The sequence below is a fragment of the Taeniopygia guttata genome, chromosome 10 (assembly GCF_048771995.1).
Source record: "Taeniopygia guttata chromosome 10, bTaeGut7.mat, whole genome shotgun sequence".
Taxonomy (NCBI): domain Eukaryota; kingdom Metazoa; phylum Chordata; class Aves; order Passeriformes; family Estrildidae; genus Taeniopygia; species Taeniopygia guttata.
This window is the reverse complement of record NC_133035.1, coordinates 12,616,671-12,631,829: the sequence shown is the minus strand read 5'-3', so window position 1 is coordinate 12,631,829 and position 15,159 is coordinate 12,616,671. Positions and strand designations below refer to the sequence as shown.

Sequence of the window (15,159 nt, the reverse complement as noted above, 5' to 3'; positions counted from 1 at the left end):
AGCAGCGAAAAGTTTGCATATTGCTATCTTGTATATCCATAATATTTTGTGCTTGATATTGATACAGCCCTGCTTAATCTCTCTGCAAGTGCCAGGGTAGAGTCCAGCCCTGTCCCTGCTTTTGTTGTGAGGAGCCCCATTCCACGGGATTTAGGCTTTCAAGGTACATAGCTCAGCATGAACTTAACAAAACATGAATTCATTCTGTAACTGAATTGATTTCCTGCTTTGCTGTGTACGTGTTCCTTAAATTACAGTGCAAGTAAAATACAGAGTCTGCATTTCCACCATAACTGGAACACAATTTTACGAGCAGCAGTTGCCAGTGTTATGGATCTCCCCATGGATCTGGAAAGGCTCAGGACGAGACAGCAAGGAAGTAGTGTATTACAGATAAACAGAGAATAATTCCATTCATTTATGGATTGTTTCAGGGATTCTGAAAGCCTCTGCTAATACTGGCTATTAAGATAGAGAAGATGGGGAGGAGAGAAAATCAATTAATTTCTCAATCTATTTAAGTGAACAAAGAATTGCGTGTGAAACTGAACAGAGCGTGTCAACAAAACTCACACCAAACAAAAAAAGAAAAGCGGTTTTATTTTGCATAATTATGTCTGAATCACAGAAGATTTGACAGAACCTGTTCCATTCTAAGCCCCAATGTCTTATTTAGGCAGAGTACAGTATCAAATACCCTGTAATATGTTTTTTCTGGGCTAATCTAACATCTCACAGGATATCACACAAGGGGACAGCACAGGGAGTTGAGTGATTTCCCTGGTTTATATTCAGTCTTTGTAGGACTTATTCCATCTGTCTGTTGAAAGCTACGACAGTGCACTGTCACATCTCTCCAGTTTTTTTAGGGTGGCTTCCTTATCTCTAAAATAGGAACGAAATAAGAAATATTAGTGCATTTCTGGGAAGAGAGAGATAAGGTTTAACCTCTGAACACTTGTAAAGTCTTCAGAGGACACTTCAGAAGTGCCTAATGCTATAAATTCTGGCTTTATAAGGTTTTTTACTATCATTAGAGTATTAGGAACTTGACCTTTTAACCTTTATGCACTTTTGTTACCTGACATAATGGAGGCTCATGGAAAAGCTTTCATGACCAGCGTTACCTGTGCAATCTGAACACCAGACTTTGCAGAAACTTGAAGGAATTGAGCTATGACTCTGCAGCAGGGTAAGTCACTCCAAATTTTGCCTTCCTCATAAAAGGCAAAACTATAAAAGAAAAACTATAACCAAGATTTCATCAAATCACAATGTTTTTTCTGAACTGAAGAAGAAATAAGATGCATTTACAAAATTGCTGATATTAACAGCCTAGTATTAGCAGGGTAAATGCCTTGAGATAAGAATTAAGATTGCCTGCTGAGCATCCAAAACTCTACAGCATCAGCAGGCACTAAAGCAGTAAGACGCTTGGAAAAATGGCTCCACATCTGATAGGGAAAAGCACAATAAATCAAAGATAAAGTAAACTTTCTAGATAACCAGGAGCATTTAGTGCCGTTCTGATTAAACTCCTCTACCGGAAATGAGTCAACAAACACAGCCTCCATGCTTTCCCTGCCTTTCTGCCAATTTACATCTTAATGGATAAACTGGTTCAGGTTACTCATTTGGCAAAGCAAGGGATTGATTTGCAACTTTTCATTTTGACTGCTCCCATCAACTTCTGCAGGGCTGTTCAGGGCAACTGAGCACAGCCATGGGCAGGCATTTAAAGATTAACAGGCTTTTGCAGCATTCCAGGGGGATGACAAAGCCATCAAAATGCATTATTTTTTTTTCCAGTATTTCACACATATTACACATGACTGCTGCAGTTATTACACCAGTGGCTTTTCAGAAATCTTGCAGTTTAATTCTGGGATAGTGGGGGTTTTTCCCCTTGAAGACTTGAGTTATGAGATTATGAGAAGAATCTCCAATTTAATTGAAAGTGTATTTTTGTCCTTGTGTTTGCAATGCAAAGCCCTGAAATGTGAGCTGAGTTACAAAGGATCAGTTGTTCAGTTGTACTACTTAGCATGAAAGGGAGTGCAGTGTGAGCCAAAGCAAGGTTTTTAGAGGAATATGGTACCATTCATACACTCCACCTGGAGGGGCACAGAATGTCAGAATTCCTGGACACTTTTGTACACTTGATGAGCGTGAACTCAAGGGGCTCTGTCCCCCTTCCACCTTCTAGAGAACCTCGTCACCTCAGGGGGAAAGGAATGTCATTACCTGGGGACAACACGGATGGTGGTAACATCATTCTACAGCGCCCTGGACATGTGCTCAGCTTTGGGGAGTGCTGACCTGCACCTCGATCTTCCCCTTAAGCTCAGGAGGGCATGGACAGCACCCCCGCAATTTAAGTGTGACACAGAGCACCCATCTTTCCCGCTCAGTGCCGGAGATCATGGACAGCACCCCAACCTCCTCCCTCAATCGAAGGGTGACACAGAGCACCCCATCTTTCCCGCTCAGTGCCGGAGGTCAGCACCCCAAACTGCTCCTACAATTGAAGGGTGACACAGAGCACCCATCTTTCCGCTCACTGCTGGAGGTCAGCACCCCAACCTCCTCCCTCAATCGAAGGGTGACACAGAGCACCCCATCTTTCCCGCTCAGTGCCGGAGATCATGGACAGCACCCAAACTCCTCCCTCAATTGAAGGGTGACACAGAGCACCCCATCTTTCCCACTCAGTGCTGGAGGTCAGGGAGAGCACCCAAACTCCTCCCTCAATTTAAGGGTGACACAGAGCACCCATCTTTCCGCTCAGTGCCAGAGGTCAGGGAGAGCACCCACACTGCTCCCACAATTGAAGGGTGACACAGAGCACCCCATCTTTCCCACTCAGTGCCGGAGATCATGGACAGCACCCCAACCTCCTCCCTCAATCTAAGGGTGACACAGAGCACCCATCATTCCACTCAGTGCCGGAGGTCAGCACCCCAACCTCCTCTCTCAATCGAAGGGTGACACAGAGCACCCATCATTCTGCTCAGTGACGGAGGTCAGGGAGAGCACCCCAACCTCCTCTCTCAATTTAAGGGTGACACAGAGCACCCCATCTTTCCCGCTCAGTGACGGAGATCATGGACAGCACCCCAACCTCCTCCCACAATTTAAGGGTGACACAGAGCACCCATCTTTCCGCTCAGTGCCGGAGATCATGGACAGCACCCCAAACTGGTCCCACAATTTAAGGGTGACACAGAGCACCCATCTTTCCCGCTCAGTGCCGGAGATCATGGACAGCACCCCAAACTGGTCCCACAATTTAAGGGTGACACAGAGCACCCATCTTTCCCACTCAGTGCCGGAGGCCAGCGCCCCGTCCCCGCTGGTTTTGGGGCCGCTGGGCCGCACCCCGCACGCCCCTCCCGCCCGCGGGCTGCGCTGCCGCCCCTGGCTCAGGGAAGTTCGCGCCGCGGGGCCGCGGGTTCGAGCCCCGAGGGGGGCGGCCGGTCCGGGGCCGTGTCGGGGCCGGCTCCCGCCGTTCTTGCGGGGGGTCCCGGCCGGGCAGCGGCGACCGCGGGCCCAGCGCACATGTGCGGCCGCCCGGCACATGCTCACTGAGCGCGGCGCATGAGCAGAGGCGGCGCGGGGCCATCGGACATCTTGGGCCGCCCCGCACGCAGCGGGCAGCGCCGCCGGTCCCGGGGCGGGAGCAGCCGCCGCCCCCGCGCCGCCCGGCCCGCCCGCCCTGGCGCCGGCAGCCCGCCCCTCCCGCGCTTCCCCCGGGCTGCTCCGAGCATCCCTCCGCCCCTCTTGCATTTGTCTTAATTCTTCTCAGAGACAAGATGGCAACGCCGGCGGCGGTAAACCCTCCCGGTGAGTAGCTGCCGTCTCGCCCCAAGTGGCCCCGCCGCACAACACGCCCCCGCCGCCGGCTGCCCCCGCCGGCCCGCCGCGGTCCCCGCAGCCCCGGGGCGGTCCCGCCGCCGCCCCCGCGGGGCCCCGGGCCGGCCGAGCCGGGCCAGCGGAGCCGGGAGCCCGTGGGGGCTCCTCGGGACACGCCGGGAGCCCGTGGGGGACACGCCGGCCCCGGCTGCCGGCGCAGCCCTGCAGAAATGAAGAGTTGTGCACAAGCATCCGCGGGCGTAGGGCAGCGCGGCGGGCGGGGCGGCACCTGCGGAGCCGTGCCTGCCCTGGGGACGAGTAGGAACATGGGCTTTCCCTGCCTCCACGATGCTCAGCTTTATTGTCGGCTCGTCAAGTCAAAACGGTGTTGAAACTGACCAAGGGCACCTCGGCGTGTGCCCTGTGTTTGTTTTCTTTCCAAAGGATGCAGTAAATATTTGCTGTTACTACTAGAGTTATTGACAAAATAAACTTACAAGCATTTTCCCATTTAATTTTTTTTTTTCGCGAGGGAAGGCATTCCCCGACGATTTGTTATGTGTCTGTGAGATGTAACACCTCTTTTATTCAGTGCGTGATGGAATAAAGTGAGTTTGGATGAAAGGCCAGAGTAGTATTTTGGAGATGTACTTGTGTCAGCGTGGTGTGGATCAACAAGTATCTGACCCATAAAATAAGTGGGATGACGGATCTTGCACTGGGCTCAGTACTAAGGAAGAATAGAATTGAATTAGAGGTCAATTTCAGTTTTACTTGTTTTAATATGTGCTTGCATTGTGTTATTTTTTGTAGAGTCAGGTTGAGTTCTGACAATTAAAGGCTTTCTTGAGTAAATGCCAACTAATGTTTAAAGCTTGTTCATTAGATTAAATCCTGCTGTAGTTGGTATAGTTGTCATGCTGAAAGTAAATATTATGATATAAACAATGAATTGGGTTCAGTAAGCGCCAATACACTAAGCAGAAACTGATATTTGCCAGTCAGAGTAGGTTTTAATATCAGAATTCTACATATTAAATGAAAGTTAATATTTAAGGGGAGGTTATGAAATTAATACCATTTAGCTTTCAGGGTATCATGTTGGGCATCATAACAGAGTTTTACTGAGTGCACTCAGTGAAATAAGTTTTGCAGACAGAGGAGGATACAAACAGCGTTTTTTGACTTGGTTTGGCTTGCCCTTCTGTCTGCTCTCCAAGCTGCACACTGAAGGAACAGCCCTGTCCGCTCAGAGGTCAGTGCTGAAACTGCCGAGTTAGGGCAGAGCCCGGTGCCCCTTTGGCACTTTCTGTACTTTCTGCCTTTCCCACTTTCTGTACCCGCCTGCCTGTGGCTGAACCCACAGAAAGATGTGGTTGCAGGAGGTACGGCATGCATGGACTGCTCCTAACTGAGTAGGGCTTCACCATTGTTCTCCTGTGACCACTGACTGAATTGAGGGATTGTCATGGGATTGTTGAGGGAACATAAAGAAAAGAGGAAAGAAGGGCCACACAGGTGTGTTGCCTGTGTGCATCTCTGTGCATGTGACACATGAAAGTTGACTTGCAGTGTGGTCCTTAAACTCTCTGAAGCACAAATTGCTGGTCTGTGGGAAGGATAAGGAAAGGTGTTGGTTTCCTGAAGTGAACCAAGATCCCTTCCACAAGGCTGAGGTTACAGAGCATCATTCTGCTCCTCTCTGGGCAGCTGGAGCAGGTCTGAGCTGAAAGACAAACTCGCTGCCTGGTAATGATCCTCCTACGTTTTCTGTGCGTGAGAAATGTTGTTGTCAGACAGGGCGAAGTCAAAGTGGGGAGCTGTGAGGAAAGGAGACCCTTGATGTGTAGCATGGTGCTGCCTTTGCTCTACTATGGACAGCAGAAGTTAAAACTGTGTGAAATATCTGGACTTGTATTGTGGCTTTTTAAAATAATAATTTGTCACTATTCTTTTTTTTTAATAAGTAACTGCAAAGCAATGCAGAGAAACAGTCAAAATCTGTAGTGAAATGATTTTAATCCTGTTGTTTTCTCTTGGGGACAGATCCTCAGCTGGAGAAAGATGAAAGTAGCCCTATTAGTATTGGTGAAGCTGTGCCACCTTGTGCCAGTTGACTTTCTGATCTGCAATGTTAGGGGAGCACAATAGAGGATTAACTTGTTAAGCATCTTTAATGATGATTAGAAATTACAATATGATTAAATTTTTATTAAGCAATTGTCTGGGGTTCTAATAACAGTTGGTAATTTAGGCAGGACATTAACTTGCAGCTACCACAATACAAATACATGTGGTTTTAGTCATATTCTAGATAGTGGAATGGGGATTAGCAGAGAGAGAAAAGCTGGGTGTTCTCTAACCAAGTGAAAGTCTTTCAGTTTGGGATCTCCTGCTGCAGACCCATGCAGTGCTCTGTGGCAGCATCTTCTCTTTTGTGTTAGATGCAGATTTATCCTTTTTCCCACTGATCTTTTTTTAATGGAGAGTTTCAGCTAGGGAAGTTCATAGAAGTGAGAGCAGTTTGCATCCTTTCCCACCTGAGTTTCACGGGAACTGCGGTGTCAGGGACCAAATTTGTGGTGGCAGTAAGGGCTCTGTGGGCTTCCTGAGCTGTGCTAGATGTACACTGATGGTTCTTTTTGGTGAAGGTTCATAGCTGGGCATCACCCTGACACAGCTGAGGGGCTGTGTGGGGTAAGCTGCTTCCTCTTGCTGCACGCTCAGCCTCGGAACGGGTCTGGCTGGGAGCTCTGGGTTGGTTTCTCGTACCCTGGGTGACAAACTGAAGTGCGAAACAATACAGGTGTGTGGGAAGCTCATCTGCATTGGCACAAAGCATCACAGTTAATTTATTTCCTCCTGAAATAAGATTGGCATATTAAATGGGATTTTAAGAACAAAAAAACTGTGGAGGTGTTACAAGCATTTTGTATATTACTGCTTGCAGCAAAGTAACTTAGTGCCATGTCTGTTTTAAAGGTGTTATTTTTGGAATGCAAACTTTGTCCGTAACTATTGCTTCTTTGGGATCAGATTTTACTTCACTTGAGTGTGATACATAAAGTGGTGATTCTTGTATTAGCCAGGATGGGATGAAAACATAAAGTTCTTCATGAGTTTAGTAGGTTTTTTTCCTGAGACATCAGCTGATTTTGGGTGATGAGTTCCAGTCTGGCTCACTCTGATGAGTGAGCAGCAACTTTCTGCTGTGGTCAGGTGATGACAAATGAACTGAACGGCATCCTTTCAGTTCTTCCCACTGAGGTACCCCTGAATGGAAGGTAGTACACACGGAAGTATTGCCAGAATGCCATGAACTCGAAAGTCAAGAGAAATCATGAGATTTTGCAGTTTATCTAGCGTTAATTTAGAGGGAAGATTCCACAGGATGCATTTTTGGTAATGTTTTATGATTTTATGAATCCTTAGGGTTGTATTTTTATATTTAATTAAAAAAAAAAAAAAAAGTAACTCAGTTGTTAATGTAATCCTTAATGCTCCTCTCTGCTTAAAAAAGCAGAGAGCCCCAAATATGAAGGTATGGAGAATATGTTTTCCAAAGGGCATCTACTAGAAATGTGTAGAGAGAGATGTTGTGATATGAGAGAAGGGAATTGCTGGGGCTTAGGGCATTACTGCTGCAACCAAAGCAGCTCATGAGGGGTACTTTCAGCCCATGGCTAAGCTAAAATATAAAAAATTGGCCTTTTAACTTAAATATTATTAAATAAGCTCTCTTTACTTCCAGTTTATAATGAGTCAACAGTAAATTTTCTAAGACTTGTAAGCCCTGCATTTAGGCTCTTGATTTAGCTAAGTGCACTGGGTTCTGGGGGGTAGTTTTGGTTTTTATGTGTTTGTTTGACTTGGGAGTTAAGTGGAGAGAAATCACTCTTCTATTTGAACTAGGTATTCTGACAACCAAATAATTTGTTACCCAGTCCTACATTTGGGCTGAAGTTACTAAGTGCTGTGGAAGAATTTTTTTGCCCAGTTCATATTCCCAAAAGGAACTGGCTTTGTGACAATGTGGCCATTCTTTTCTTTAGATTTCAAACAGCTTTGAAATGGATGATTAAAAAAAGAATCTACTTCAGTGCTTTAGATTTCAAAATCATTCAACTCAAAGTTGTGTTTTATTGCTGCTGCTCTGCCCTTCATTACAACACAGACTATCCACTAAACTAAAAAATCCAGTAAACTAAAAAATCAATTTAACAGCATCCTGTGGAGTAAATGGAGTGATGGAGGTCATAATGAGCTCTGATGTTTCTGGTATGCAAAAAAGTAGTCATCATTCTTGGATAAAGTTAAAAAAAAGTGTTTCAAAATTAGAATACTCATTAGCTAATGGGAGGTTTACATTGCAGATCTTTTTCTTCTTGTGTTTTCATAGCTCTTGTACTGGAGAATTGGTCGTTAATTCAGTCAAACGGTGGTATGAGATGCCAGTGCCTCTTGAATTGTTTTGTGATAATGTTTTGTCCTTCAGGAGTGTGGACTGAATAGTAACTGGCATTGAACTGCCATTATTTTTATATTTCTATTATATAGGTATAGGGTATACAAAAGATTTCATCTCTTCTATCACAAAATAGTTATTTAAAATTTGCATATGTAGCTTGTGGTTAGTTCCAAATATTTTTTTTTTTTTCAATAGAATAATGTTTCCCCATTCCTCTAATAAAAATGCAAAACAAAAGAGATATTGCTGGTTTCTGTAATACCATATGGTGTTGCTGATATTTCTTAGCAGTAAGGAAAATTGCAATAGAGATTAGGTAGAAAAGAAAAAAAAATAGCCTTTTCAAAATAGTCAAGGCAAAATAACCCTGTTGATGTAGTGATTATTGTTATTAAGAGGACAGAAATGGGGCTGTCATTATGAAGATGTATTCAGAGATTATGCTTAAATGGTTGTGAAGATCAGATATGTGTGTCGCTCAGAGTAATTTTGGGGGGCTTACTGCTTCATAACTGACAAGCAAGAATGGAAAATGTGTTAATTCAATGCTACCTGCAGAAATTACAGTGTTATTAAAATTTGCAGTAGAATAGAGAAAGAGGGGTCTTGAGTTTAAGAGATGGGAATTTAGATGGCGGCTCTTGGTGTCGATCTCTGGCAGATTTTCCAGCCTGTCAATAGCAAAGTGTCTTTGGCTGGCCAGCAGTGTTGAGAGAGGGATGAATCAGCTCTGGATGAGCTGTTCTGTCTGGCCAGCTCTGGGGAGAGCAGGGATGTGTGCAGGTACCAGCCCCAGCTGCCCCTCTGGCTCTAGGGCTGTGCTCAGTAAAGGTTATGTGGGACAGAAATCAGCAAAGTCAGAGGTGCTCCTTCACCATTCTGCAACATATTTCTTGCAAAACATTACATTTGCTGGACGACACAGGCAAAAATGTGACATTCCAGAGATCGTGGGTGGGTGCTTGCTCTAGAAAACATTGGTACAGTTTACTTCTTGCTAACAGTGTTTTCTTTGTTCAGCTCTAAAACATTTCCTGTCACCCCATCTGTATCAATCATTCTGTCAAGGAGGAAAAGAAAAATTTTATTTTTATTTAGGCTGCATTTGTACATTTTATTTGCCTTCTGATTATAACCCAAGTAAGATAGATGCGAAGGAAAAACTTCAGAAAGATAATCCGTCATCACCTTCCATTGTTTCAAATAAAAATCCACATGAAAATTAATAGATGGGACAAACCCCTACGGACCTTGCACTTTCTGTCTGTTCTGGGAACAGCTACTTTGTCACAAAATGTTACAGGATTTTGGCAAGATCTGGCCTTTAATGTGCAGAAATTACATGGTTTGAAAATGCAGGATGAAATGGAGAATGACAATTTTTTAGCAAGAGCTGATTCAGAGTTTATTTTGGATAGTCAAAATTTCAAATGGATCTCAGTTTTATTGTTGGCATGGATCAGTGGCCGTAGTCATGCGATGCGTAATGAATTAAAAGCTGGTTTCAGGATAGATGTAATTTCCCTTTTTTTTGTACCCAAAGCACGCTGGTCTTCCTTGAGTGAAGCCATCTGCACAGGGAGAAAGAGAAATCCTTTCTTTTGGGTGCTCAACATTTTGATGAATGTTTCTAAACTTTCTGCTTCCTCTCTCTTTTTTTGGAGCATTTATTTCCATTTTGCTTATCTTTGGTATTTCTGTCCTGTGGTTTCAATCCTTTTCACACTTCGGTGTCTCTACCTTTCTCACAACTCCTGTAACTGCTGTATTTTCTCTGTGCTGAGCTTTGTATTGACTTCTCAGTCTTGTTGAAATGTAAATGAATCCTGGCATTGTGCTGGTGCTACTCCCAAGTCTTTCAACAGCTTATGAATTCAGATTTGTTCTGTGGGGAGCATCTGAAGTCCCCCTTAGAGAAAAGTGGTACTTTTTCTGTGCTGCCTCCCTGCAGCCCAGCAGGTACTGGGAGGTGTAATCAGCTGTGTCAAATTAGGAGCCTCTATTAGCTTACATCTGCCCTGGATGGGTGTTGTTGTTTTGTTCAAGGACAGCTCATAGTATTAATTTCTAATGCTTAGATCTGGGCTGCTGCAGGTTTTTCTCATCTAAATGTCAACTGCATATGACAAGTTGAATAATATAAAATAATTGTAATTTTTTCTCTAATCAAGCAAAAGGAGTGTTGAATTGTTTAATTACTGGCTTTGCCAGCATGCAGATGGAAAGGCTTTTCAGGTAAGTTGCTCATACAAAATGCCTAAAATGGATAGTAATTAACAACTGGCTCTTCATTGGTATGTTAATTATGCTGCCATTTGTCCTGGTGCCTGTCGTTCTTTAAATGTTCAGTTACACTGAAGTGAAGCGTTCACTTCCTGGCAAACACAGAATGTATCAGAACAGTTTGACTCTCAGATATATGCAAATATTTTATGGGAAGAGGCATGCCAGTAAATCACTGAGCTGCAAAGAACAAAAACACTGCATATTTGTATTCCTCAGAGGTAAAAGCAAAGGAACCTGTGTGTCTGAAGAACCTGCAGGCCTGATTTTGAAAAATGATCTCTAATACTTTCCCAGTACTAACGCAGAACACAGTTCCATGCAAGTAGGTAGTTTTAAGAACTTGTTATTGCTGGCTGTTTCTATTAGTGAAGCTAGGTGGGCATTTGGATGCTGTTAAATGCCCTTGAAATGCATATATTTTAAAACTCTATTGCTTGTAATATCTGGATGGAAAATTCTAACTAAACTGGAAATGCTTTTAGAGCTTGTGATAGAACAAATTATTTTGAATGCAAGAAGAGTTAAAATAACTTGTGCAGTGGTCTCAGATTTTATTCAATTTTCTGTTAAATTCTTTTGAGAACGCAGGTTGTCTCCTGTTTTCTGGACTGTGCTTTGCAGAGTGCATCCCCAATTTCCACATACTATTGCAGTAAGTAAAACCAGGCTGTATCTGGTATGTCTGCAAGTCATCCAGTAGTGTCCTGAAGAGGGTCAGGCTGCTAAAGTTATGTGGCAAGTTTGCTGTGACCAACCTATGAGTACAAGGCTGGTATTTTAATTTGCTGAGCTTCTGCCAGGTGTAAAGTGGTTAATAGGCCAGCACACAGTGACCCTCACACATGGCAGCAGTCATCCCCTGAAATGAGGTGCTGAGTGTAACAGTAGCTGTGGGAAGTGGATTATAGCCATAAAATTAGCTATTAAAAGGCGCTAGCTACTGTGTGTCACTGCCCTGTGCATCATGTTTCGTCTTTCCATGGACAGAAAATTGTATTGCTGGTAGAAAGGCCAGGCTATGGCTGAGCTGGATTTCCATTGTGTTGTGTCCAGTGAAGTTGCTAGCAAAGCTCCTAGCTCCTTTTTTAGCCTAGCTTTAAATGCTTAAAGTAGTGCTAGCTAGAAAAGCTTAGTTTGGAATGATAAATTCTTGTGTTCCCACTCACTGAGAGGTGGCTCATTTAGCATCAGTCCATGGAGGTTGCCCTGTGGTCGGTCTGTTGACTCCTCTGAGTCATATTCATGTCACAGTATGTAGGACACCAGTGTTTTCCTTGGATTTAATTTATTTTTTTAAAGCATCTTTAGAGATACTCTGGCCCTCTGCATATAGATGTCTCACCCTGAAAATGTTTTGCACTTTCTGTCCTAAGTAGTGGTTTGACCAGTAGAAATCAAAGCTGTACAATTAAAACTTTCTTTTATTTTAATGAGATTTTCAGTGTAAGAATATAATGGCAAATTATTGGTACTATGTCAGGATTTCAGTGTTTCAGAGATACGAGTTCCTCTGCTAAGTTTTTTATGTTTTCATCTAAAAATATTTCTGGTTTAAGGAAAAAAAGAAAAAGTAAATTTATTTGGTGTGCAATAAGGTTTGTGGGAACAGCAATTGCAGTATATTTCTGCTTACTAGTGAAGGTTTGAAATATGCATTTTTGTTGTTGAAACTGAAGTAAATGAATGGTCACTATGAAAAGCATAGGAGCATTTTCAAGCTCTCTTATGAGGACTGGAAAATTGAGCTCATTTTCTAGCTGCATCTCCAGCAAAGGGGACAGTGCACCGCTGTAATTAAGAATGTCTTAAGTGAACATAACAATCTTCCCCAAATGCCAATGTTGAGTCCTACAGGATTCAAATTTCCCAGTTTTCTGAAACAAGTTCTTAAAAATGTGTAATGTCTCTGTGGATTCTCTGCCATCTGTGAGTTAGGGTTGGTCCAAGTGAAACTATTTCTCTGGAACTGGATTCTCACTAACAACAAAATGTTCTAGTTAGGACTTACATGGAACCCCTAATAAAAATAGCCCATTCGAGATACTTTAAAATTAAGTATAAAATTTCCATACTTACAGAATAAGATAGCAATAGGGAATTTTCTTCCTCTGTTGTTGATGATCACTGTGAAGTACTTGGGTGTATATGAGTCTTTGGGCTCCTTGTAGTTTATTCATACTTGAGACTTGGTTCTTGAATGCTCACAGATGTTGGGTTGTTTTTCTTCTAAGTAAAACCCAAGTATTCCTGGACTTTCTGTGCTTTCTGGTCTGTTTCTGATACACTCAATGAACATGTACCTTCCTGAGATGTATTAGTCTTTTGCTTAAATATATCTTGATACTCTTTCACTTTTCAGACAAGCTAACATTATACATTTCCTAACTGTTTCCTGACTAAAGACTTAATCATATTTTGTTTTAGTGGTGTTCTCCTCCTGCTTCAGAACGCTTTGGTTCTGAACTGGAAATGGGACTGAGACTTATAATGGTCTTTAGTGTTTTACAGGAAGCTGCCGGTCTGAATATCTTTGCTCTCCAAAGTGTTCCCTTTTGTCACCTGTGTTTCTCCATCCAGGTTCCGTGCATGTTTTAAAAAAAGGAGGCAAGTAAATATGTAAATAATGTTTGAGGTTAGGCAGCTGTTAGATGGTGCTGTGGAATAAAATCTTAGTGCTGAATTAAAAGGTGTGTGGTTTTACTTGTTGGCATTTTGGTTGAGTACTATCAGCTGGAGATGTGTGAGTGGGTGGAAAGAACAGTAACGTGGAGTTCATGCTGAATTATGTTTTGCTGGAGGAAAGCTATTCATTAGTCTCATAGCTGGCACATGCCTCTTTATTCCTTCTCTAAAGTAGTATCTGACGACTTTGATGAAAAGGTTGATATGACATTAAGGAATTGGTTCTGCCTCATCTAGTGATGTGCAAAAGCCTTTCTGCCCTTGGCAGAGCTGAGTGAGACACAGGCAGCATGCCAATCCTCACTTTGCTCTAGGAAGGGCACGCATGTGGTAAATGGTTCAGGTTTGAGGAGCCTTGGCTGCGTCTCTGGGTGTTCCAGGGCAGGTGGATGTTGGGGTATCTGACACACGGTTCATCTGTCTCCACCTACGCCCCTCTCTGGGTTTTTCAGGACTGTCCTAAGGACAAAATACTCTTTCGTCATTGCTAAATTTAAAATGGATGTGGTAATGAGGAATAAGAATTTCAGAGACCAGTAAATTGTCGCTGTGCAGGAAAATCCCTGGCTGCTGCAGATTTCTCTTGTGTCCCTGGCTGACTGCCTCATGCCTGAGAATGAACAGGGCACGAAGGCAGGCTGGTGGTACGGGCCCTGGACAGGGTTCAGGTTCACTGCAGCCTTTCTTCTGAATCACTGACAAATAACATTCACATGCCACAATTAAGTCATCTGACTTTTGTTTTCATTTATTTTACCACTGGTTTGCAAGTCCTATTTGTAAGACTGTGTAATTTGAGATGCTTTTTTCATATATATCAGTTGTAAAAATGACATATTTGTAAGATGCCTATGCTGGAACAAGCAGAGAATGTGTTTCATTCTGATGTGCTAATTGATAATGTTTTATTAATAGACTTTTATTTCAACCACTTTTATGTTGGATTAGTGAAAAATTTTTCTTCCTTTTGGGAAGAAACAGAGAGAGAAAAGGAAAATATACAGCTTCTTTCTCTCGGGAAACAGCAGTTATTATTTATTCCAGGCACATGAATAACCATTAATTTGTATTTTCTTTACAGAGTAGGTAGGATATTTGGATAATGTGCTTTTTAAGTGTCTTGGCAGAATATACACATGATAGATAGTTATTTCAGTGCTGAACTAGCAACAATCCACCTGGCTTTAAAGTATTAATATAGGCTTTACAACTTATATCTTGTTGTCTTGTGGTTGCTTTTGGCACTTAAATTTGCCTTTGAAAATGCATTAGTTTATTCTTATCCAGTTACAGTTTGTATTAGGACTGAGAGCAAAATAGACTTTGCTTCATACACCAAAGAGATGATCAAACTATATGAAAAATACAGTTACACCGAGTGAAATTTATGAGATAGTTTTCAAGTGTTCGTTGTGCATTTGCAAGTTAAATTTTAAAGGTAGGAAAATATTTTATATGGGGGTATTTGGTTAGTGGGTTAACTCAAACTGCTCTTTAAATCAAATCAATGAGCTGTCCCTGGAAGTAAATACATTTTCAAAAATTAAATTATTCTTTCTAATGTTGAAATGTAAGGATAAAGTATTTGTAGTGATTTCTTGGTAAATGCATGTGGCTGCCAGTGGTTGTTTGCTTTGTTGCATAGAATCCCTGTAGTAGCTGGAACCTGATTGCCAGGTTTGGAATTCAGACTAATCTTGTGTGTCCTGTGTACTTGCCTGTGCTGCTCTTCAGTCAGCAAATAGCAAAGCTGAAACCTTACTTTGGTCAATATTTACAGACAAACAATCAGCTTGTTTTTTGACAAACATCCAGTTTGTTTACAGTGAGGGTTTTTTCAGTATCATTCTTCACTTCTGCATTTGATATAT

At 42.7% G+C, this 15,159-nt stretch overlaps 1 protein-coding gene across 3 annotated transcripts in view; it reads left to right on the top strand.

Moving 5' to 3' along the window:
- The first annotated feature begins 3,600 nt into the window (after positions 1–3,600).
- ARNT2 (aryl hydrocarbon receptor nuclear translocator 2) overlaps positions 3,601–15,159 on the top strand; it is a 96,619-nt gene continuing 85,060 nt past the window's right edge. For 2 of the 3 annotated variants that reach the window (XM_030281412.4, XM_030281411.4), the window contains exon 1: positions 3,685–3,843. In XM_030281412.4, coding sequence (XP_030137272.3) covers positions 3,813–3,843 — 31 coding nt within the window. In that variant the 5' untranslated portion in view covers positions 3,685–3,812. Of the gene's footprint in view, positions 3,844–15,159 lie in introns of all 3 variants that reach the window. The other variant, XM_030281410.4, reaches the window with a different exon arrangement.